At 40.1% G+C, this 25,331-nt stretch overlaps 1 protein-coding gene across 8 annotated transcripts in view; it reads left to right on the forward strand.

Moving 5' to 3' along the window:
* BBS9 (Bardet-Biedl syndrome 9) overlaps positions 1–25,331 on the forward strand; it is a 485,000-nt gene that overhangs the window by 406,475 nt on the left and 53,194 nt on the right. For all 8 annotated transcript variants that reach the window (XM_008964335.5, XM_063605681.1, XM_003811959.6 and 5 more), the window contains one exon: positions 7,122–7,344. In XM_008964335.5, the coding sequence (XP_008962583.1) occupies positions 7,122–7,344 (223 nt within the window). The remainder of the gene's footprint in view (positions 1–7,121; positions 7,345–25,331) is intronic.

Consider the following 25,331-nt stretch of genomic DNA (forward strand, 5'->3'; position numbering starts at 1 on the left):
GAGGCACTCTGATTTTTAGAGTTTCCAGTTTTTCTGTTCTGTTTTTTCCCCATGTTTGTGGTTTTATCTACTTTTGGTCTTTGATGATGGTGATGTACAGATGGGTTTTTGGTGTGGATGTCCTTTCTGTTTGTTAGTTTTCCTTCTAACAGACAGGACCCTCAGCTGCAGGTCTGTTGGAGTACCCTGCAGTGTGAGGTGTCAGTGTGCCCCTGTTTGGGGGTGCCTCCCAGTTCGGCTGCTCGGGGGTCAGGGGTCAGGGACCCACTTGAGGAGGCAGTCTGCCTCTTCTCAGATCTCCAGCTGCGTACTGGGAGAACCACTGCTCTCTTCAAAGCTGTCAGACAGGGACATTTAAGTCTGCAGAGGTTACTGCTGTCTTTTTGTTTGTCTGTGCCCTGCCCCCAGAGGTGGAGCCTACAGAGGCAGGCAGGCCTCCTTGAGCTGTGTTGGGCTCCACCCAGTTCGAGCTTCCAGGCTGCTTTGTTTACCTAAGCAAGCCCGGGCAATGGCGGGCGCCCCTCCCCCAGCCTCGCTGCAGCCTTGCAGTTTGATCTCAGACTGCTGTGCTAGCAATCAGCGAGACTCCGTGGGCGTAGGACCCTCTGAGCCAGGTGCAGGATATAATCTTGTGATGCGCCGTTTTTTAAGCCGGTCCGAAAAGCGCAATATTCGGGCGGGAGTGACCCGATTTTCCAGGTGCGTCTGTCACCCCTTTCTTTGACTCGGAAAGGGAACTCCCTGACCCCTTGCACTTCCCAAGTGAGGCAATGCCTCGCCCTGCTTCGGCTCGCGCACGGTGCGCGCACCCACTGACCTGCGCCCACTGTCCGGCACTCCCTAGTGAGATGAACCCGGTACCTCAGATGGAAATGCAGAAATCACCCGTCTTCTGCGTCGCTCACGCTGGGAGCTGTAGACCAGAGCTGTTCCTCTTCGGCCATCTTGGCTCTTCCCCTCGGGCTGTTTTATTTTTCAAAGGTGAATTGCTCAACATTTTGAGCCCTCTTTGCATGACAAGGGGATTTCACTGATTACAGTCAAGCAAATAATATTTGGAAATAATCTGAACCTAGATGTTTCCTGAAAAGGCCCTGTACTTTCCAAGATATTTAATTTAGAACTAAAGTACCAAGTTTTATTTGTTCTGGGGTTTACAATAACCCATTATACGATTAGCTTTAGATATAATATTTAGATATAATCTAATAAGTATTTAGATATAATGTAATACAATTCCATACAATATGATACAAAGTAATAACCATAATGTTCTGTGGATCAATTATAAATGCCAAACACTTTTCATTTTGCATCCTTTACATCTATTGAAGAGGAAATTTTTTTCCCTTTAATACAGTTTGTTATTAAGATAAATGAATATGATATGAAGGTTGTTTCGCCTTCAAATATGCAATGCAAGATGGGCCATTTCTGAGAGTCTTCTCTTTTCACTTGAAATCTGGACTCCTGCCACAAAATCTCCATTTGTTGTTTTAACAGGTCTCGTGGTTTTTTGTTTGTTTGTTTTTGTTTTTTAACCTTTTCTCTCTCCCTTAGATTTAACTGTGTACACATTTGGTAATAAATGTTACTGTGGCATTTTGTGGTTTTTCCCTATACCACTGTAGTTAAGGATGTGGTAGTGTTTCTATTATAAACATAGGTTTGTAGGAGTTTATAATTTGTTTGAAAAAATGTTTAAGGATATTACTTGGAAATTTAGATTTCAATTACATACTTCTATTTTCTGATTTTATAAAAAGTAGGATTGAATATATTTTCTCATTTCATAGTCTCTTCCACTTAAGATTTCAGAGTGCCGTACCACTTATATAAGTTTGGCATAATGAATAGTGTTATTGCTGTTTTGTGGAGACCTCACGTGTACCCTAGAGAGATTAAATGAGTTATCTAAGATCACACAGTGAAGGGGCAGATGAGGTGAATGAGGTTAAGTCAGAACTCAGGAGCCTCGGGACAGCTATCATCAACTCAACTGTTTTGATTCACAGGTGGCATGGGAATACTTTCTTAGTTTATTTTGTGCTTTGGTTACTTTGGTCGATACCCTAGGAAATTAACTTTACAAGTGTGGTCAAACTTTCTGCTTCTTACTGTTTCTAGTAAGCCACTTGCTTGATCTGGTATTTAGGCCTATTGACCAGTGGAGACTAGCAGGGTAGTAAAGCAAAGCAGTCAGAAATTCACCTGTGGCTCTCTGGTCTCTGGATAGCAAGAAGCATAGCTCAGCTGAATTCAGTCAGGAGGAGCAGACTAGGCAAGGCCAGGTCCTTGAATTTAAAGAGCTGGCTCACAGAAAAAGGGCACACCAGCAATCACACTGGTACACAAAGGCATCTGGGACCAGCATGGACTGTAGGAGCCTCTGCACAGGCTGGTAAGATGTGGAAGCAGAGGACTGGGCAGCCATGTTGGGGGATGCATACAGCAGGCAACTTGGCATTGGAGAAGTCAGGTAGCAGGCAGGGCCTCGGCCCCTGAGTCCGGTTCCTTGGAGGGATCTTGCAGAAGCTAGGCAGCTATCTATCAAGGAGTGACACTTTCAGCAGGCTCCTAAGGCAAGGGCTCTGGTAGAGGACTTGGGTAAAGCCAAGGTCTGGAAACAAAGGAAAACCCAGTTATCAATGCTAGACTAGACAAAGTAAACCAAAAAATCCCCACAAACCCAATGGATAAGTTAACTTCCAATAACGACAAGGGCTGTGGAAAAGATAAAGTAGTGTAACATGCACATTTAACTAACTCCTTCTCCCTTCCCTTCCCTCCTCTCCCATCCTGTTCCCTTCCCCAGTTGCCTCCCACTCCCCCACCACTGTTATTTTCTAAAAGCCATACACAGGTCAACCTGGAATTTACAGCAAATTGTGGATTTGAGGACTATAACAAAAATCATTTCTCACTGAAGAGCACATGCCCAATTCCCTTCCAGAAATTTTTAGTGCTATATTTCCCAAATAAAGATTTTCTTTTACTCTCACAATATAAGACAAAAATACTAGTATGATTGATATTTATCTTTAAAGGATAAAGGTTAGGTATGTGCATGTAGTATGTGTATGTATTTAGACATTAAAACTGAACATTAGCCTTACCAATTTATGGGCTATGAATAAAGGTAATGGGCTCAAATACCAAAAAGGTGTTTAAAATAGCTTACCTTTAAGGTACTTCTCACACCTGAGATTCTAGATTCCACAGTTTTATTTCATATTTCCATAGGTAAGTATGCTACATGTTTGATCAGTGAATTATCACATTGTATTTTTATTTAACAAAACTCTCAAAGGCTCTTTTTTTGTCTCAAAGATATTCCTTTTAGTTTTATATTTGAATTTATGTAGCAATTCAGTCCCTCCAAGTAATAACTCTGTATTTTAGTGGCAGTCTTTCTAAAGTACTGGCATCATGCCTCATCTATATTAAAGAAATATACCATGCCAAATACCTAAACATGACATGGTTTTTGACTTGATCTGCAAGTTGGCATCAGGAAAAGAAATTCTGTAGTACTCTGTATTAACTAAATGTCATATCTACTTAAATTATCTAATATGTTACTGTAATCTATTTATGATACAGTAGTTTGCTTAAATGAATGACAGTATGAACTATTTTAATGCTGAAATGACTGCAGAGCATACAAATGCCAAATTATATTCAAAGGATTTTTTTCTTCTTTACTCCAGAGGTCTTTGTCAATGGCTCCAATTGAAAACATGCCCTCTCCAGTGATGTCTGGGTTACTATTTTGTCTTCATTTATCTCTTCCCATTATTACTGAAATTCAAATTCAATTCTAGATATTAGTCTAGTTTAGATTTTGGTAGTAGTAAAGAGATGTCTTTGTAACAACCAGTGTTTATTATTCTTTAGTGATTTGGGGTAGGAAGCTGTTTTTATGGTCTTTTAGGTCTCTTGAATCTGTTGAAAGGATTTTCAAGATGACTTTAAAATCATTTACTTGTTTCCTAACTTGGCTAGTGACACCTACAGGTGGGTCAATAGAAATGGGCCAATAGAGTGAAAAGTCCCGATTAACCAATTATGGCAGTCAGTGGGAAGTTCTCTAGTGGAAATATGTAGAGTCTGCACTTTGATCTGAAGAACCAACTGCAGGGCCAGACATGGTGGCTCATGCCTGCAATCCTAGCACTTTTGGAGGCCAAAGCAAGCAGATCATCTGAGGTCAGGAGTTCAAGACCAGCCTGGCCAACACAGTGAAACCCCATCTCTACTAAAAATACAAAAATTAGCCAGATGTGGTGACACCCGCCTGTAATCCCAGCTACTCAGGAGGCTGAGACAGGAGAATCACTTGAACCTGGGAGGAGGAAGTTGCAGTGAGCTGAGATCACGCCATTGCACTCTAGCCTGGGCGACAAGAGCTAAACTCTGTCTCAATAGAGAGAGAGACAGAGAGAGCGAGCCTCATAAACCTAGAAGAAGAGACGTGGCAAGTGTGGCAAAGACCTGGGGCTTAGGTGTCAGTGCACTCAATGTGAATCAAGAATGTAATCCAACTGCCAAGAGAGCAGAGGCAACTGGAGGCCAGGCTGGCAGGAGAATTCCTAGAAAAAAGGAGGGAGGGCTGTGGGATACCTACACTCCAAGCCGCAGCCCAGTGTTTTGGGGTCAGTCTGGGGTTCTCTATTTAGCTGTATAAATTTTTAAGTGTTTCAAATTGGAGCTCATTCAAAGAAGAGTGGTTAGGATGGAGAAAAAACTTGAAACTCAGTTTATATAAGGAAGAACTAGAGGAACTAGGATGTTTATTCTGGAGGAGAGGGTACAGAATTGCTGTCTCCACAGATAAAATGGGCTGTCATGTAGAAGAGAGGTTAGATTTATTCTGCATGCCTCTGGAGGGTAGAAGAAGGGCCAGTGGGGTAGACTTTGGCTCGGTGCGGGAATAGTTTTCTGTTGGTTACACATGTCCCTGAAAGGAGTGAACTGCCTCAAAAAGTAGTGATTTTGGATCTTGAAGACAGCTATGCCTAGGCAGATGGTTGCCGTTGTATAAATGATCCTGGGAAAACCCCCACGAGACTAGACATAAAGATCTCCAAAGCTCTCCCAACTTTAAGGCCCTGGTTTTATATCTCACCATCTCTCTGTGCAGCAAACATATTTCTTGACCATCCTCTGTATACTAAGAACAGTGTGGGGATGTGGAGAACTCCAGTCACTCTCAGGGAAAACCAGACATGCAAACAGCACCCACGTCACAGGGTGACAAGAGCTGTGATGCATCTGGGTGTGTGAAGTCTCAGAGCCCCAAAGAGGGCCCACCCATCAACCCTTGGATGGCAATGCCTGAGCAAGTCATTAAATGGGAGTTGGCCAGGTAAAGAATAGAGGTTAGGGCATTGCAGCATGAGCGACGGCCATGTGCAGAGGCCTAAGGGAGAGACAGTGTGGGTGCAGGTGGATGGGAACAGAATACAGTGGAGCAAGAGCTGGAGTTCCTTAAATGCCAGTCTGACCATTTGAATTTAGGAGTTTGTATTAGTCTGTTCTCATGCAGCTATAAGGAAATACCTGAAACTGGGTAATTTATAAAGAAAAGAGGTTTAATTGACTCACAGTTCTGCATGGCTGGGGAGATGTCGGGAAACTTACAGTCATTGCAGAAGGAACCTCTTCACAGGGCAGCAGGAGAGAGAGTGAGTGCCAGCAGGGGAGATGCCAGATGCTTATTAAACCATCAGATCTCATGAAAACTCACTATCACGAGAACAGCATGGGGGTAGCCACCTCCGTGATTCAGTTACCTCCCACTGGGTCCCTCCCATGACACGTGGGGTTATGGGAACTACAAAATGAGATGTCGGTGGGGACACAGCCAAACCATATCATAGTTGAAGCTTGGGAGTAACCTCATCTGATTTGCATATTTGAATGGCGGCTCAAATGATAAGTTTGGGGATGGAATGATGGGTTCCAGATGAACCTTCTCTCTGAGTCTCAGGGCTCTTACTTCTAATATAAGGGACTTGCACTATTCCGCAGTATTCTATGATCATAAATTCATTTCTTGTCTTTCTTTATAATTGTATTGGATGGTCAGGCCCATCGTGCTCTAGGCCTTACCAGCCTTTGTGTACAGATGGAGTCACATTCACAGCAACACCCAGATTTCACTCATGCTTTGCTTCCTTGTTCTGCTTCTTAGGACCTCCAGATCCCCACAAAGATCTTACCCAGTTATTCCTGGGAGCCTCTGGGGATGCCTAAAGGGAGCTCCTAAACTGACCCCTCCTGCTCTTTACCTCATACTCCTTGTTGCCAGTGTTAGCTGAACCCACCTGAGGGTGGTGCCTCCCCATGCCAGTCCTGCTGGTGCCAGTGCTCTCCATGACAATGCTGAGGTCCCTGCCTTGTGCTGACGTTCCTGAATTGCAGCTGTCACTGCACTTTTCTAGGTTTTTCACTGCAGCACAGCCACACTGTTCCCAACAAAAGTGGGGGCAATGGCCTACTTCCTGTGGTTCATTTACCGTCACCTGGACAGTGAGCAGTACTAGGCAGGTCCTGTGTCTCACACGATCCTTCTTGCAATAGCTCCTTTGTTTCTGCCTATAATCCCAAGGCTGTGGAACCAGTACCTGAGGGAGACACCAGGGTTTTCCCTCCATTCCAGTTTCCCCCAGGGTATCCAAAGGTCCTCCTCCTGGCCCGCTTTCCTTTAGCCGAAGATAAGAAAGATAAGGCAAAACAAACTATAATCCTAGCAGCTTTACCCACCAGATCATTAAACAGACGTGTGCCTGATACTCTTTTTGTTGTTACTCATCACTCTATGCCTGGCTCAGAGCTAAACCCTTCTCATAGATCTCCAACCCTTGGAGGGACAGACTGTTAACATCCTCATTTGTAGATGAGGATGAGGCTAAGAGGAATTAAGTAACTTGCTCAAGGTCAAACAGGTGACAGAGCCAGAATTCCAAACCAGCCTAGTCTGGAATATTCCAGATACCACACTCTTCACAGGTTCCCAACACTTGAACATAAACACTCAATAATCTGTATAATACATCAAGTGCCCACTTTTCTTATTGTCATCTTTGTATTAATTCAAAATTGGCTTTTGTATCCAGGGCTGGGAAGAAACGGTGGATGCCGCCATTTCCCACCTGTTGAAGACTTGCCTGTCGAAGAGTTCTAAGGAGCAGGCTTTGAACCTCAACAGCCAGCTGAACATACCCAAAGACACAAGCCAACTGAAGAAACATATCACCTTGCTCTGCGATAGATTAGCCAAAGGTGGCCGTCTCTGCCTAAGTACCGATGCAGCAGCCCCACAGACCATGGTCATGCCAGGTAAGAGCTCTGTCCATGCTCCCTAATCACAATTGTACTTCTCCTAAATTAGAGGAATGTGCCTGTGGTTGTATTTGGGGTTTAAATTTCATATTAAAGTGATGATAGCCAAGAAAATTGATTTCACGTTTCCCCTCTGACATCCCAGGGTAACCCCTTGAATAAATATTCCTGAGATATTTGCTTGCTAGACATTTCCAGAATGGTATGTCTTTTTCCTTCTCTCTGCTTTTAAATATATGATCCATTTTGTTTTGCTTCTAACTAATAAAAAGTGGATTAGAAGATAAACTATTTTTAAGAAAAAGTTTTACTAAATGTGATCTCGCGATACAATATTTCGTAAATGTAAATAGCATGATACAAGCAACTAATGTAATCCAGATGAGTCCAGTCTCTTCTGCTGTTTGCTTGGATTGTGGTCATCAGAATAAGGGGGAAGAGACAAAGTGAAAGACGAGGATCAAGAGATGTGAGCAGGCTTCAGAGCCCAGGCACCCACGGGCCAGCAAGGAGAGAGATTCCACTTGCCCCTCCATGGGCAGTCAGTGATGGTCGTGGGCACCCAGGGCTGTCCTTCCCATGGTCATAGGGGCTGAGCAGTCAGTCGTGCAGCCCTCAGGTCTCTTAGGCGCAGCAGTTCCCAACTCCTGCTTCCCTCTTCCTAGCCTCTCTGTGGCAGCAGCAAGGAGCATTACATCAATGAATTTATTGATGCAGCAGCTATAGCATCTCTTTCCTCCTACAGCAAGAACCACAGTGTGGGAAGTGGTGTGGTTTTCTCTTCTTCCTTCTTACATGCCTTTTCTTTACTTCTCCGCCCCCACTCCCTCTCTGGTAGTCTTGCTGTTGCTTCCTTTTCCCCCTCACTCAGCATTCCTAGAAGTGAAAAGGAATGCAAGTGAAATTGTAAAAGATAAACATGGAGACAGCATAGCATGATCTAATAGGCACAGACTGTGGAGACAGACAGAACAATGCTTGGATCCTGCCTCTTTTTATCCATTACTACTGATATGACCCTGAGTATGTTACTTTCTTTTCTAGAGTCTTCCTGTCTTCCTAAAAGAATGAATGTAATAATGCTTGCCCTGCCGCTGGGGCCCTATGAGTTTATCAAGCACCTAGCACAATGCTTGGAACAGAGACACTCTCAAAAAATTTAAGCTGTAATTATTATCGTTGTTATGGATATATGCATGATTCAGCCTTTAAATTTAGAGGTGGAAAAATAGCTGGTTTGGGGTTATGGATTCTATATTCTATGATTTGAATATCTTTACTTCAACTATACATAGGTAGAAGCCAACTTTATTCCAAATAATATTTTTTATTTGACCTTTTATAATAGAAATGCTTTTCCATAGAGAAATAGTTCTGACATTGTTTGCCTTCATTTAGAACCTCTTTATCTTGCCCTGTAACATCCTCTTAAGTGTTCCACTTGTTCATCTTCTGTCCACTGTTACAGGATTGTTTTCCTAAGAGATATTTAGGCTTAATGAGATAGTAAATGAAAACTATTCATTATAATCAGTATCAGTTTATGACTCTCCCTCCCTGCTTGCCCACAGGAAAAACAAAGGAGACTTGAGGGAAAAGAGCAGATACATTAATTTTAAAAAAGAGAGAGAGAGAAAAAATTTGAAGAGGGATGGGATGGCCCACCTGATTGGCTGATTACCTGTGAGTTCAGGCTGCAGCAGCCCCAAATTCTCTTCTCAGGTCCCTGTCTGGGCTTTCCTGTTCAGGGATCCTCAAATCCCTGTCTTAGTCATTTTTGTTTAAATAACTAGATTTGTAAGTAACCTAAGGGCTGTGTCCGTATCTAGGATGTGGAACATTTTAAAACCTCAGTGCAAAGTTTTTAAATGTATGGAAGTAAAGGACAGAGAAAGAAGGAAAAGAAGGAAGGGAGAAAGAAATGAAAAGAAGAAAGATGGACAGTGTGTTTGTTCACAGCCCAGGGCGGGCCATCAGTCAGATTTATGCCTGGTCTAGCTGAGTTCGTTCTGTTGGAGAGATTCAGGCTGTGTGCATGGGCATCAGGGTCACAGTCGCAATGCCTTGCCTTTACTTGCCGACGACCCGCTTGCCACTCTGTGGTTGAGTGGCTCTCCCTCCCACTTGTCTTGATCTAATCAGAATAGTGAGGTTTTAAAAAATTGTTAAATCAGCACTTGTTGTCATTAACATGCTTAATTATTGCCTATACTACTTTTCTTCCCTATAACTCAGATTTTTCACATGCTTTATCTCTGTATTAGCATATTTTTGAGGTAGAAGAGACATGTAGAATTATTGCTGTCTTACAAATAGAAAATGGAGGCAGGAAAATTGAAATCTCTTGCCTTGGGGTTTCATGGTTACTGGAAGGGTTAGATCTAGAATCCAAATCTCCCAGCCCACTGTACTTCCCTCTGGACCACACAGACCACAGTGGTACAGATCTGTTTTTAACCAGAGCCTCCTCCTGTGTAAGCTATTCTTGATTTGGCCTTCCCCCCGCCCCCCGCCTTCCCCCCGCCCCCCACCTCCCCCCACCCCACTTAAATTGGTCTAGCAGTGTGAAAGGAAAAGGGCAGAAATAGTTTCACACAGTCTCTTTCCTTTTCTTTGCTATGAGAAATATATTAAAGATTTGTATTTGTTTTGTGCTTAATTTTTATTATGTCCAAAGGTGACATGATAACATTATCATGAGTATTTCTTATTAAGAAATACTGTGAGGAGTTATTTCTGCTTCAAGCCTGTAATTGTGCAGTTTACAATGTTGGTTTAGCTCCAGTAGTTGTATCAGAATATACAAAGTGGCATATTAGAAAGGACTGGATTACTGAATAAGCATAAAAGCTTTTTTTGCAGAGATGATCTTTTTTTAAGATTTAGATGGGACCTTCGAAATCGTCTGGTTCACCTCCCTCACTTAACAGCTGAGGTAACGAAGGTCTAAGAAGGTGAAGTGAATAAGTGTTCAGTATTAAAAGGCAGGAGTGTGTGTAATTTTGCCATGTTCCCTATTAAATTGCAGATGGATAAACATCTCAGAATAAAAAACCTTTGGTCTTTTCTAGCCTCATGACTTTATGAGCCCAGCACCTTGGCTGTGCCCTTTTTTTGCTCTAGCGAAGGCCACGGTGACAACATCCTCCCTGGCGTCCAGAGTTTGAAAATCTTTCCCAGTGGGAATTACCTTATGAACTTCTTTGCCTTACATTTCTCTTGCTTGACTTTACCAATTCTCTATCAGTTTTTCCCTTAACCTTTTCTGGTGAACTTTTTGTTGTTGTTGCAGAGCTATCAAATTTATTTCTCTCATCTGTAGCTCTGGTCTTCACATCTTTCTGCTGGTGAATATAGCTTGTAAGGAATCTACTTTCGTTAAATATCTATTTTCCAGTCTCAGCTGTATGCATTCTACTCTTAGAGCAGAAGTCACAAAGGGCCACCTGGTTAGTGTTTTTTAAAAATCTGAGTGTAAGTGATTTAGTGGTCTATCTGGCCTTTTCATGCATATATGTTCCCAACCTTCTCCCTGCAGCTGCCTAGGACTAAAAGACTTGCTGTATTTTGCAGGAGGCTTCCTTTTATAACCTCAGTATCTAGGGCAATATTTCAATAGCCCTAATTATAGCAAAGATTTGAACCTCTCAAGCATATATGCAAAACTTAATGTATACATGAGTGGGCCTAACTCATGATATTTGAAGACTTATCATTTTAACCTCATGAACACTGGAGCTTTTGTCACCTCTATGCTTTTCTTAAACTTAATTTCAACTAGGTGATGCTTTGCCTAAGAAATAATATAGATAAGTGATGGCCCATCAGATAGAAGCTTGGAGAGCAAATGCTGTAGGCACCACAGCAGGGCAGGCATAGAAAGCTGGGCAAGGAAAAGGGGTGTAAAGACAATCCAGGCTGATCAGGTGCCTCAAGTGAACATTCTCTTAATGTGATCAAATGACTTCACATGTCATAATGGGCAGTAGCTTCAGCTGTATTTTCTTTCACACTGTCAGATTCCTGGGCTAAATGGAAGCCAAGAGGAGGGAGTAAAAGGAAGCAAAGAAGATTTGATAAATAAGATTAGGTATCTTATATAATCCATATATTTTCATAGATATGGATTTAAAAAGTTATCATTTTGAGATGTGGTAGGGACCACCAAGGAATTAGCATTTTGTGCATCTTTATTGTATTAAGTGGATGGGAGAAAAGACAGTATGAATCTGAATACAGAGTACAAATGTGAATAAGATGTCTATTCTAGCCTTTTGAGAGAGGGATTTTAAATTCTTTTTAGTATTTAAAACTTGAGTCAATGACCTTTTGCCTTAAGGATTTGATATTATTTTGAAGCTACTTCCAATTGGCCCATTTCAACTGAATTTAAATTTAATTCTTCCAGGTCTCACTTAGATGCTCAATAAGACATTTGGTGTTTACTTTCATATTGTCAGTATGATTTAACTGTTGGTTTTACACTTTGAATTTTTATAAGTTTGAAGTCATTCTTTAAGGAGATTTAGATGACTTAAATATACAAAAATGGCTTCTGAGCCTGTTTTTCCTACAGAGAATACAATACTTTATCTTGACATTAAAAAAAAAAAAAAGGGAGTGAGTTCCAAAATGGGAAAATGCTATTGTGAAGTGGACTTCTCATCAGAAGTATATGGGTTCCATAGCTAGGTTGGCCAGTTATATGATATGGAACAAGTTACTTAGTCTGTCTACTTCTTTGTTTTCTCAACTATAAATAGGAAAAATAATGATACTTCACTATAGATTTGTTGGCCAAATTAAATATAGTAGTACATGGAAAATGCTTAGCAAGTACCTGACACATAGCAAATTCTCACTAAGTGTGAGCTTCTGTTACTAATAATAATGAATACTATTGTAAAATCCCAAAGGAACTTGGGAGAACTTGACAAAAGGATTCTAGAGTTCAATTAGAAGAATAAAATTATAAGATTATACAGGTGTGAGTTTCCAGCCCAAGCTGAGGTCTGAGGGGAATTGATGGGGTAGTGGGTAGCTGAAAGAACACTTGAGAGACCACAAGTAGGTGGGACATGGCTTTATTCAGCAACTCACTGACACTGTTGGTGCTGCATTTATGCACCTCCCAGACAATAGTGGCTCAGAGCCAGGTGATGAGCCCTCCCATGTTATGGCTACGTAGATATGATTATATAATGCACAGGATTGTGCACCTGCACTCCAATCCTGCTGTGTCATGCTGTGCCGGGTGTGTACCTTGGGCTGTACTTGACTGCAGTGCAGCCATTGTCCTTATAACAGGAAATTTTTAAAAAGAAAGAGTGTGTAACATTTGCCTTTTCAGATTATTAATTATTAAGCAAAAGTGAATGACAATAGTGCATACTCAACTTTGGCCTTACAGGCACCTTTACAGAAAGGGTCCTTTTAAGAAAAAATATTCCGAGGCATGATCTGTTTTCCTAGCAGTCTCTCTTAGTCCTTTGATATGCAAGTTATTTTCATCAGAAACATCTATCATGTCATCATTGTTGTCAATTTTCTTTTCTTTATTGTCAACTGAACTGACTGCCAGATTTTCACTGCTCACTGGCCTTGCGTGTGACAGGCACAGTTCTCCAATAACACTTTAACTGCATTAAACTTGGCATAATTTGCAAGATTTATAGTTTTCCTCTGCAGCCAATTCGTGTTGTATTTGCAGTAATTTCCTACAGTCAGTGAGGGATTAACCAATAAAATGTTGGTAGCAGGCAGAGGTTCTTCTAGTGTTAAATGCAGGAGGATATTTGAGTACAGACTAATTTTAGAAGTGGTCAGTTTTTGAGTGTGTATCTTTGTGTTATGCTTTTGCTTTTCTATGATTATAGCAACTGGGATAATTAAAACTTCCTTAAGCAGGAGGATCCACCCTCTTCCCCTCAATTATATATGTAAAAACTTAGAATGTGTTAACCTTAACTCTAACCACATGTGCTAATGTGACGTTTCAAAGCAATGAGGAGAGGACAAGATGAATTAGTTTAAAAATAGTGTTGGAAACTGGCCAACCATTTGGAGAGAAGAAATAGATTCCCTACCTCATCCCATATCACACAATACATTTCAGACAAATAAGGTATTTAAATTCAAAAAAAGAAATTTCATAAATCACAGAAGGACATAAAGGTGGATACATTGATATGGAAGCAGGATAGGGCTTTCTATGTAAGTTAGCAGAGGCAATAAACAGAAGACTGAGCTTTTGTTATAGACTTCTCAAAATTGGGTCCAGAAGAATATAAACCAAGGTGTGTATTAATGATAACTATCCCTGCGTGTTAGAATTACAGGTGGTGTCTGAGTCTCCTCTTGCTCTTTCTCTTCCATATATTTTGTACATTTCCTGAAAATGACATATATAACTTTTGTAAAAAGGCCCCGTGATAGAAAGAACCAACAGGAAAACAACTATATAATTGTATCAGAAACGGTGGTAAGGAAACAACAAGGGCCAATTCATAAGTCAGGAAAATTAATTTTTTTCAAAAGGAAGTAAGTTATTAAAAGGGCAATGACCATGTGTTTATGGAGCGTGTTTGTATTTCAGTTCTCATGAACTAACCCAAGTCCTTTGCAGGACTGCAGAAATGTGCGCAGCTGTTTTTTGGATTCTCTCCCCTCCCATCTCTGTATCTCCTCTTGAGCATAGGCCAAGTCATTCAAGTTATTGATCTCTGACTAATGTTTCACCTTGTCAAAGTGACTCCATAATTTCGCACTTTGCTTATAATCCATTTTACTACTTTGCAGCATTTTACAATGAGACAGGTTTCCTCATAGACCATTCTCATTCCTTGGCTTCTCATTCTCTCATTCTCCGTGGCTTCTTTTTCCCTTTTCTGTCTCCTGACTATTGGTTTTCCATCTTCATGCTCCCCTGGACAGTCTCATCAAGCTACCACTGTAATTCGTATGCCTTCTGGTTGGCCTCTCTTCCAAGCTCTACATGTCTCCACCAATACTCCTTCAGGCAATTCCACATGCCTGAAGGAAACTCACCTCCTTCTGTATGTCTGATCTCAGTGGATGATGTTACTCAATGCCCAGGCCAGAGGCCTCAAGAAACAACCTTGACTCTCTGTTTCTCTTACTCTCCATATTCAGCCAGTCACCAAGACCTGATGATGCTACCTCCCAAATATATCTCTTTTCATGGCCCACACTGCTATTTCCAACCCAAATGCCCATCAATCAATGATAACACTCTTATCGCTTATTTAGACAGTTAAAATGAGCTATCATTCATCTCTCTGTATTAATATTCTGTCTTCATTTTCAGTGCTACCATAAAAAATATGACTATTTGTAGCAGTATTATAGCCAAAAAGTGGAAATAATCCAAATATCCATCAACTGATAAATGGATAACAAATGTGGTATATCTATACAATGGAATATTCTTTAATAATAAAAATAACTGAAGTTCTAGTACATACTACAACATGGGTAAACATTAAAAACATTACGGTAAGTGAAAGAAGCCAGTCAGAAAGACCTCATATTATTATAAAGCCATTCGTATAAAATGTCCAGAATAGGCAAATTCAAGGCGACAGAAAGTATGTTAGTGGTTGCCTAGGATTAGGAGTAGGGGAATGAGAAGTGATAGCTAATGAGTACAGAGTTTCCTTTTGGGTAAGAAAAATGTTCTGAAATTAGATTGTGGTGATATCACTATACTAAAAACCATTGTGTATTTTAAAAGGGTAAGTTATATATGAATTATATCTCAATAAACTTGTTTAAAAACAACATTTTTTAGTGTAAAGTTAAAACATGTTCTTTGTATATATTTAGAAAATTCAGGTGAACTAAAAGAAGAAAATTTATTTATATTTCTGTAAGTTATTGGGGTACAGGTGGTATTTGGTAACATGAGTAAGTTCTTTTTTTTTTTTTTAAGACAGAGTCTCACTCTGTCACCCAGGCTGGACTGCCGTGGTGCAGTCTCGGCTCACTGCAACCTCCGCCTCCTGGATTCAAGCAGTTCTCCTGCCTCAGCCTCCTGAGTAGCTGGGATTACAGGCGTGTGCCACCATGCCTGGCTAATTTTTGTATTTTTAGTAGAGACGGGGTTTCACCATATTGGTCAGGCTGGTCTCGAACTCCTGACCTCGTGATCCACCCACCTCGGCCTCCCAAAGTGCTGGGATTACAGGCGTGAGCCACCGCACCCGGCCCATGAGTAAGTTATTTAGTGGTGATTTGTGAGATTTTGGTGCACCCATCACCCATGTATACACTGCACCATATTTGTAGTCTTTTATCCCTCGCCCTCCTCCCACTCTTTCCCCCAAGTCCCCAGAGTCCATTGTATCATTCTTATGCATTTGTGTCCCATAGCTTAGCTCCCACGTATCAGTGAAAACATATGATGTTTGGTTTTCCATTCCTGAGTTACATCACTTAGAATAATAGTCTCTAATCTCATCCAGGTCACTGCAAATGCTGTTCATTCATTCCTTTTTATGCCTGCGTAGTATTCCATTATATATATATATGTGTGTGTGTGTATATATATATATACACATACGTATATGTGAGTATATATATATATATACGTACACACACACACACACGCACACACAGTTTCTTTATCCAGTTGTTGATTCATGGGCATTTGGGTTGGTTCCATGGTTTTGCAATTGTAAATTGTGCTGCTATAAACATGCATGTGCAAGTATCTTTTTCAAATAATGACTTCTTTTCCTCTGGGTAGATCCCCAGTAGTGGGATTGCTGGATCAAATGGTAGTTCTACTTTTAGTTTTTTAAGGAATCTCCACACTGTTTCCATAGTGGTTGTACTAGTTTACATTCCCACCAGCAGTGTAGAAGTGTTCCCTGTTTACTGCATCCACGCCAACATCTACTGTTTTTTGATTTTTTGATTATGGCCATTCTTGCAGGAGTAAGGTGGTATCCCATTGTGGTTTTGATTTGCATTTCCCTGATCATTAGTGATGTTGACCATTTCTTCATAGGTTTGTTTGCCATTTGTATATCTTTTTTTTTTTGAGAATTGTCTATTCATGTCCTTAGCCCACTTTTTGATGGGATTGTTTTTTTTTTTCTTAATGATTTGAGTTTGTCATAGATTCTGGATATTACTCCCTTGTCAGATGTATGGATTGTGAAGATTTTCTCCCACTCTGTGGGTTGTCTGTTTACTCTGCTGACTGTTCCTTTTGACATGCAAAAGCTCTTCAGTTTAATTAGATCCCAGCTAATTTATATTTGTTTTTATTGCATTTGCTTTTGGGTTTTTCGTCATGAAATCCTTGCCTAAGCCAATGTCTAGATGTTTCTGCTGAGAAATCTGCTATTAATTTGATAGGTTTTCCTTTATAGGTTACCTGGAGTTTCTGTCTCATAGCTCTTAAGATTCTTTCCTTTGTCTTAACTTTGTATAACCTGATGACAATGTGCCTAGGTGAAGATCTTTTTGCGATGAATTTCCCAGGTGTTCTTTGAACTTCTTGTATTTGGTCTAGGTCTTTTGCAAGGACAGGGAAGTTTTCCTTGATTATTCCCCCAAATATGTTTTCCAGGCTTTTAGAATTCTCTTCTTCCTCAGGTATACTGATTATTCTTAGGTTTGTTCGTTTTACATAATCCCAGACTTCTTGGAGGCTTTGTTCATATTTTCTTATTCTTTTTGCTTTGTCTTTGTTGGATTGGGTTAATTCAAAGACCTTGTCTTCGAGCTCTGATTTTTTTTCTTCTATTTATTCAGTTCTGTTTCTGAGACTTTCCAGAGCATTTTGCATTTCTGAAAGTGTGTCCAAAGATTCTTGAATTTTTGATTGTTTTTTCTTTAAGCTATCTATTTCCATGAATATTTCTCCTTTCACTTCTGGTATCATTTTTTGGATTTCCTTGCATTGGGCTTTGTCTTTCTCTGGTCCCTCCCTGATTAGCTTAATAACTAACCTCCTGAATTCTTTTTCAGGTAAATCAGGGATTTCTTCTTGGTTTGCTGGTGAGCTAGCGTGATTTTTTTGGGGGTGTTGAAGAGCCTTGTTTCATCATATTACCAGTGTTGGTTTTCTGGTTCCTTCTCATTTGGGTAGTCTCTGTCAGAGGGAAGGTCTATGGCTGGAAGCTGTTGTTCAGATTCTTTTGTCCCATGGGGTGTTCCGTTGATGTAGTACTCTCTCCCTTTTCCTATGGATGTGGCTTTCTGTGTGCCGAACTATAGTGATTGTTGTTTCTCTTCTGGGTCTTAGCCACCCAGCGAGTCTACCTGGCTCCGGGCTGGTACTGCGGGTTGTCTGCACAAAGTCCTGTAATGTGAACCGTCTGTGGGTCTCTCAGCAGTGGATACCAGTGCCTGTTCTGGTGGAGGTGGTGGAGAGTTCAATGGACTCCATGAAGGTCCTTAGCTTTGGTGGTTTAATGCTCTATTTTTGTGCTGGTTGGCCTCCTGCCAGGAGGTGGTACTTTCCAGAAAGCATCAGCTGTAGTAGTGTGGAGAGGGACTGGCAGTGGGTGGGGCCCTAGAACTCCCAAGATTATATGCCCTTTGTCTTCCACTACCAGGGTGGATAGGGACAGACCACACAGGTGGGGGTGGGATTGGTGTGTATGAGTTCAGGCTGTCCTTGAGGGGATCTTGTTGCAGCTGCTGTCTGGGATGGGGGCAAGATTCCCAGGTCACTAGAGTTGTGTACCTAGGAGGATTATGGCTGCCCCTGCTGAGTCATGCAGGTTGTCAGGGAAGTGGGGGAAAGCCAGGAGTCACAGGCCTTACCCAGCTCCCAAGCACACTGAAGGGCTGGTCTCACACCCACCATGCCCCTGCCAACAGCCCCGACTCTGTTTCTAGGCAGAGGGCGAGACAAGCTTGAAAATTTGCCTGAGACTATCCACCTCCCAGCTGTGAGAGAGAAGGGCTTTAGTTCTTCCTCTGCCTGTAGAGTCTGCATGCCCGATTTGTGCCCTCGCCCAAGTTCTGACCAGGAGGCTTCTTGTCCCTGGCCTTTCTTGTTCAAATTGTTACAAAGTCCAGCTAGAGAATTCCTTCTTCCTGTGGAGTTTTACCCCCTGTTCCTCTGGCCACCCTCCCAATGGATCCCTGTGGTGCCAGGCAGAAATGGGCTGCTTGGAGACCCAGTGAGCTCCTAGGGCCTTTCTCCTGTTTCCTCTATCCCTATATTTTGCTTGGCTCTCTAACTTGACTCAGCTTTAAGTAAAGTCGGAAACTTCTCCCACAAACCTTCAGTTTCTGCAGTGGGGGTGTGTGTTCGGGACAGGAGGGTCTCCCTTTCCCACTTCTGCAGTTGGGGCACTCACAGTATTTGGGGGGGTCTCCCAAGTCTTGCTTCCTTGAGGGAGTCTGTGGGTCCTCGGGATTGCTGGTTTGTTCTTGCAGGCGATCTGCAGCTAAAATTCACAATGCAAGCCTCCCCGTGCTGCTCTATCCGGAGCTGCAATCTAGTCCTGCTTCCCGTCTGTCATGATCCCCTGAATCGAAAATTTAAAATCATTAATAATCTAACCATTCTGAAATAGATATAAATCCAACTATTATTCAATATATGTAAATGTTTGTATATGTGTATACACTCACTACGTATGTGTTTGTATGCATATCCTTCTAGACTTTTTTCTTTGCATATGTGTACATTCTGTTTTATAAAAATTGGATCATACTATACCTACTGCTTTATAATCCTTTTTTTTTTTTTTTTTGAGATGGAGTCTTGCTCTGTCGCCCAGGCTGGAGTGCAGTAGCGTGATTTTGGCTCACTGCAAGCTCCGCCTCCCAGGTTCATGTCATTCTCCTGCCTCAGCCTCCCGAGGAGCTGGGACTACAGGCGCCTGCCTCTGCGCCTGGCTAATTTTTTGTATTTTTAGTAGAGACAGGGTTTCACTGTGTTAGCCAGGATGGTCTTGATCTTCTGACCTCGTGATCCGCCCACCTCGGCCTCCCAAAGTGCTGGGATTACAGGGGTGAGCCACCGCGCCCGGCCTATAATCCATTTTTTAAACTTTCATTAAGTTATTTCATTATTAAATAGCATACATTTTTTAAAAAGCTACATACTTAACCAGTTCCCTTTTGTCAAACATATAAACTGCTTCTGATATTGGTATGTACACAATTACTTAATGAATATTCTTGTAGCTAAATCTGTGTACATCCTGATGAATTTATACTTTTCCATGAATATGAATTGGAGCTGGTTATATTACTTCTCTGCTTTAGAAGATTTTATAGTTGCCTCCTATCTACCATATTAAATTGAAATTTCTAAGCCTGAAATACTATGTTCTTTACATAGAAATACTATGTTATTTTACTAGAACATTATTTTTCTAGCCATATCTTCTACATTTTCTTCCTTAGGACTTTTTACTGATATTGAAATACTCATTATTCTCCACACACACCATGCATTTCAAGTTTCTGTGCTTTTAAAGAGTTCCCTTGGCCTGGAGAGGCAGTCTTGACCTGGTGGTAAAATTACCACTAATTTCTGAAGACCCAGCTGAAATGATGTTCCACAACGCATTCCCTGGTCCTCCTCCTGGAACTGCTAGTAAATTTTCCATCTGTGCTCCCTGGTCCCCTGAGCATATGGCTGTTATAGTACTTGTGTTATAGAGTACAATCATTTAATACATTGATTCCATGCCTCACCCTCAGGTAGAAGATGTTGGATTGTATTCTATTCTTCTTTATGACCTCAATACCCAACTTGTGCCGCACATGCAGACACACACACACACACATATAGTTCATGCCCACCATGTATTTTTTTTAAAGTTTTTTATTTTGAAATAATTATAGACTCGTGGGAAGATGCAAAAATAATACATACAATCTCATATACTCTTCACTCAGCTTCCCCTAATGGTGACAGCTACAGAGCTATAGTTGGGGGCAAGAAGAGGACTCTGTAGGGAGCAGTGAATTTTAAGAAATTCACATAAGAGATGGTATCACTACTATCAAAGATAGCAGAAGGTCAGGAAGGATCTGTCTATAACTAGAAGAAAAAATATAGGAAAGCAAATGGAAGAAAAAGTAGGCTATTGTCAGGGTTTTAATTTCTTCTCTTTTTGTTTTTCCCTTAAAAGACATTTAAAGACGTTTGAAGTTCAGGTGGTATAGCAAGATGAGAGTGCCAAAATCCAATGTTTGTATTAAATGGAAAACTTTTGGGAGACAGAAAGAATAATCTAGAATATACATAGACTGAATAAAGTTAGCATTTGAGAAGAGAAAAAGTGAGAACCCAGATATATGCTGGGTATACATGAAAAATTTTTTTTAAAAAGGAAAGCTTAGTGAAGTCTAGCCACATAGGCTTTAGAGAAGTAAAGTCTTATAATGGTTTTTGACAGAGCGAGAGGGGTAAATGGTCAGGTTATAATTAAATCACATTAAAGTTGATTTGCAATAGCCATTGTGGAAAGGACAAGGCCAGCCATTTAGCAATTCTGCAGCTGTTTATTTTTCTGGAGCCATAGCTTTTCACTTTCATAGTTCTTTTACCTCCTTGTTTTGAAACATTATTGTTTCAAAATTGTTTTGAAAGTCAAGCTATAGTTTATAAATAAAGAGGCATTCAGTTATTGATAGTATGCTCATTCTTATCCAGTGTAACAGGGAGTCCATAATGAGATGAATGGAAGATTAGTGGAAAAATATTTGAATCTAGGATTAGAGTTGGATTTGACAGAAGAAGCAATTAGGAGCAACTGTAGGGAAAGGTCTACCATCAAAGACCTCATAGAATAACATTCTCCCTGTGTGTACTTAGCAAATACTTGTTGATAGACATGCTGGCTGGTAACTAATTACAATGTGATGACCAAAGACCAGCTTCTTGGAAGTAGGGTTGTTAATACAGGAATAGAATACCAGGGGAGTTTGAGTAATTTCCTTCTCAGCAGATGTTTATACTAATGTGGATACTCAACAGCCTAAAGATAATTTGGGGAAAAAATCTGTCTAAAAGTAGGGGGATAAATTAAATAGCTTTTGAAAGACATCACTATTCTTATTTCTTTAATTGTCATGTAGATAACTCTGTAAAATGCCCATTTTTATCTTCACCCAGCTATAAATGTGAACTGCCTTTTCTACTGTCCTATGAAATAGCACAATGGAAATCTGAACTCTGTATAATTTTCAGTATTCTTAAAAATTGCATCGATTTGCCAAAAGATAGAGTATCTCAAGAACACTGGAGTATCCCTCAGGAAGATATTTAGCTCTGAGGTTTTGTATCACATCAAAAATAACTTTTCTCACATATTCTACTGGCATTTGGTACTGTTTTGTCTTCAAATATGAGGATGAAAAAGTTGATATTTATTCCAGCAGATTCTGGCTCTAAAAATAAAATCATGAAGGTATTTCTACTGATTCATATAACAATTTTTTTTCAACTGTTACTCCCAACTTCTGCTACCTCAGTGTATCTATCTTTTATAGTACGGTTTTCTGATTCACCTAAAACTTACAATAAACATACTTCCTGTTTCTTTTCCTTCAACTTCTACTCCCAGTATCTGCTCTCTCTCTGAGAAATTCAGTTTCCAACAATAAGATGAATGTTTCTGTTTTCAGCGTAAATTTGTGAATATTATTAAAGGTGTATTTATTTTGTATTTTCCTTTAGATTTTAGGGTGCCTAGATAAAGTATTTTAATTACTTACAAGCAACTCATCCAATCAATTACTCATGTGAGACAGTCATTAATACTTATTTTATATTGCATTATTTTTATTTAAATTTTTCAAATATATGCATAATGTGAGTATCCACAAGTAAATGGGGCAGACACAACAATTTGGCCTATTCCTCTGGCTTAGGCCTTTTAATTCTGGCCAATATAACTGGCCTAAAATAGGAGCAACACTCTGCTTCTGACACTACTCAGCCACAACACGCAAAGATGACGTTCTTTAGAACTGTCATGCTGAATGAAGCCAGATCTATGCTGCCAACCTTTAAAAAAAAATCTTTTCATACTAAACTTTTTCTAAAAACAATTTTAGTGTGTTTATTCCAATAAATTGTTGGAATAGTCAAGTCCTTCTGATTTATGTGTCGTGTGGATATTTTTAAACAATTAAAAATTAAAATGAAAAACAATTATCTTGTTCCTGGTGGTTCTCAGAACATATGAATATCCAGTTCTAAAAAGTAAACACCTTTAGTTGTATTTCTGTGTACAGGATGTCTCAACTCTGTATATTATTTAAAATTTAGCCTTTTCTTTTAGAAATGCTTAATTTTTTATTTAAAAATAATTATTTTAGTTAGCTAGGGTGTTTGTATTCCTTTCAAGTCTGCTTTCTGAGCCATACTCCAGTGTCATGTGGAAAATGTTACCAAAAAAATAAAATGATGTCACTTTAACTTTCAGAAGTTATGATTTATGCTAATACCAATAGGATGGTTTTTATTTAGTACAGGTGTTTGCTTGTTGGTTGCTCTAAGATATTTTTAGCATTCGTTAAAAATAGGCTTGGGAGTGACTGCAATTGTAAAATAAGAAGCAAATACATTGTCCTCGTAAGGATCATAGCAAGGGGGTGCCAGGCCCCAGTTGACTGCCGCTATAGTTATGAGCAAATGTGGTGATAGATATTAAGGGCTCAGGTGTAGGAGTCTGGCTGGGTTTCAAAGAAAAATAAAATTAGTTGCAGCAGTAAACGGACCACCTAATCAGTATATGTGACTATGTACTGTGTAAATAAATTACCTGATATTTTTACCTGCTTTTGAAAGAGATGAATCTTCCCTTTCAAAATAAGATAAGACACCAGATTGTGATCTTTTTTAAAACTTAACCTATTAACTCATGGAAAATCACTTAGCTGTGGAAATTGTACACTTTGTACATTATTTCCATTGAAAAACACAACATATACCAAGCCAAGACTGAGACCCCAAGGTGAAATTTTTTGAGTGCTTACTATGTTTCAGGCATGGTTCTAGGTACCGGGGGCACAGTGGTAAATCAGACTGATCGAAGCCCTGCCCTCAGGGAATTTATTATGTTCTGGCAGGGGACAGTCAATATACAGGGAAACAAATTTCAGACGGCGAAAAGTGCAGTGCAGAAAAGTACATCAAGACAAGGAGAAAGAATGCCAGCTGTTGACAATTTGTGCCACATCTTTCTTATGACTTTTTTTCAGTCATTTGGTGAAATGAGAGGATGGCATATTGTATTATTTGAGACAGATTCCTTTTGTGACGGTTAAAATAATTATGTTTGGCTATATAATATAATATTATAGTTTAGTTTATTACTGTTAATAGTAATATTATTGGAGTACCACAGTTTTGAAAGTTTTCTGATCAAAGAATATGTTTCAATTTTAGAAAAGAAGCCAAAGCAATTCTTGAGAAGTGTTCCTAAAAAATAAATTAGATAACATATCTGTAGTGATCATTGAAATGTTTTGTGCCATAAAAGAATTTTCATATTATTGTTTTATCTTTATTTTGAGTTTTTTATTTTTATATTATATCATGAGCCACTGTTAGATGTCCACTGTCTGTTGACATCAGCTTACTACACTATAATATCTGATAGCAGAGACTTTATCATTCATTTCCACATCTCTAGAATCTAATACAATTGGAACACAGAAGATGCTCAACAGATCTTCGAGTAGATTTGAATTGAATCACTTACGTGAACATTATTCCTTCCCTTTCTCAGTTTCTTAGCAGTCAGCTCTCTACTCCTCCCCACCTCACCTTCCAACACATCCACTCCACTTCCATTGGCCCCTCCACCAACCCTTTGTGCTCTTCCCTTGAAACCCCATGGGTTTCTCTCTTGGATTCCTTGTCAGTTTTCAGCCCTGAGTCAATCTTTGGCTTTTCTTAGATCAACTCTGCAACTGGAAATTGTTACTAAAATTAATTATAAAACTACCTCCTTTCTGGCTGTGTAACTTCACCTGGGCCCTTCTGTGCTAATCTGTTTCATTTACTTGTTTCTAATTGATTTCCTATCTCATTCCCAACAGAAGTTAATGCCTGTCATTTTGCTCAAGCTCCAGTCTCATCTCAAACTGTGCAGAAGACCTTACTTCTACTGCACTATGAAAGTCAAAGCAAACTGCCCTTCCCATCCATTTATTTCAAAATTTATGTGTAATTTTATTAATCTTTTGTCTTTCTGTTCTTTCTCAGAAGACGACTTGGTTTTAGGATTAAACTTAGACTTGTTACCGCGGCCTGCAGAACTCTGCTTCTGTCTCTCCATCCACTTCTCCACCAGCAATTTCTTCACAATTCTCCTTGCCCATTCTGCTTTACCCACACAAATCTTCCTTCACTTCTACTCACCAAGCGTTTTCCTGCCTCTGGTTTTGCATATGCTGTTCACTTTGCCTTGAATATTGTCCTCTATCCATTCCCAAACATTCCCTCTCCTGTACCCGCCCCACACTGTCTCACTGGCTGACTTATAGCCATTCTCAGATCTCAACTTAAAGATGGCTTTTCTGTAAGATGTCTTCTGTGACCCCTATTATTCTGACTCATGGTCTCTTGGACTTTTTCTTTATAGCTGAAGCATAGTTCATAATTGCATCTTCATTGTGGGCTATTTAATATTTCCCCACTGTATTCTAAGTTTCATGAAGAGCTGGACAATGTCTGCGTTAGCTACTATGGTATAGCTTAGTGTCTGCCATGTAATGGGTGTCCCAAGGAAAGCTGATGAATGAACTGCATCCTCTCCCATTTCCTGTTTTCCTCAGGGACCTTGTGGCCTCATGTTTGTCTCACTTGACCTGTCTACTATATATTTTCTGCTGTCTCCCTCCCATTTCTAATCTTTGTTCACTTTTCCTCTGTTCCAGTAATGCCCTCTGACTCTTCATGTTATTATATTAACTATCTTATTTTCATTCCCTTCCAGACCTACAAATTGTACCAATTGTACTGTGGC

The sequence above is a fragment of the Pan paniscus genome, chromosome 6, assembly GCF_029289425.2.
Source record: "Pan paniscus chromosome 6, NHGRI_mPanPan1-v2.0_pri, whole genome shotgun sequence".
Classification (NCBI taxonomy): Eukaryota; Metazoa; Chordata; class Mammalia; order Primates; family Hominidae; genus Pan; species Pan paniscus.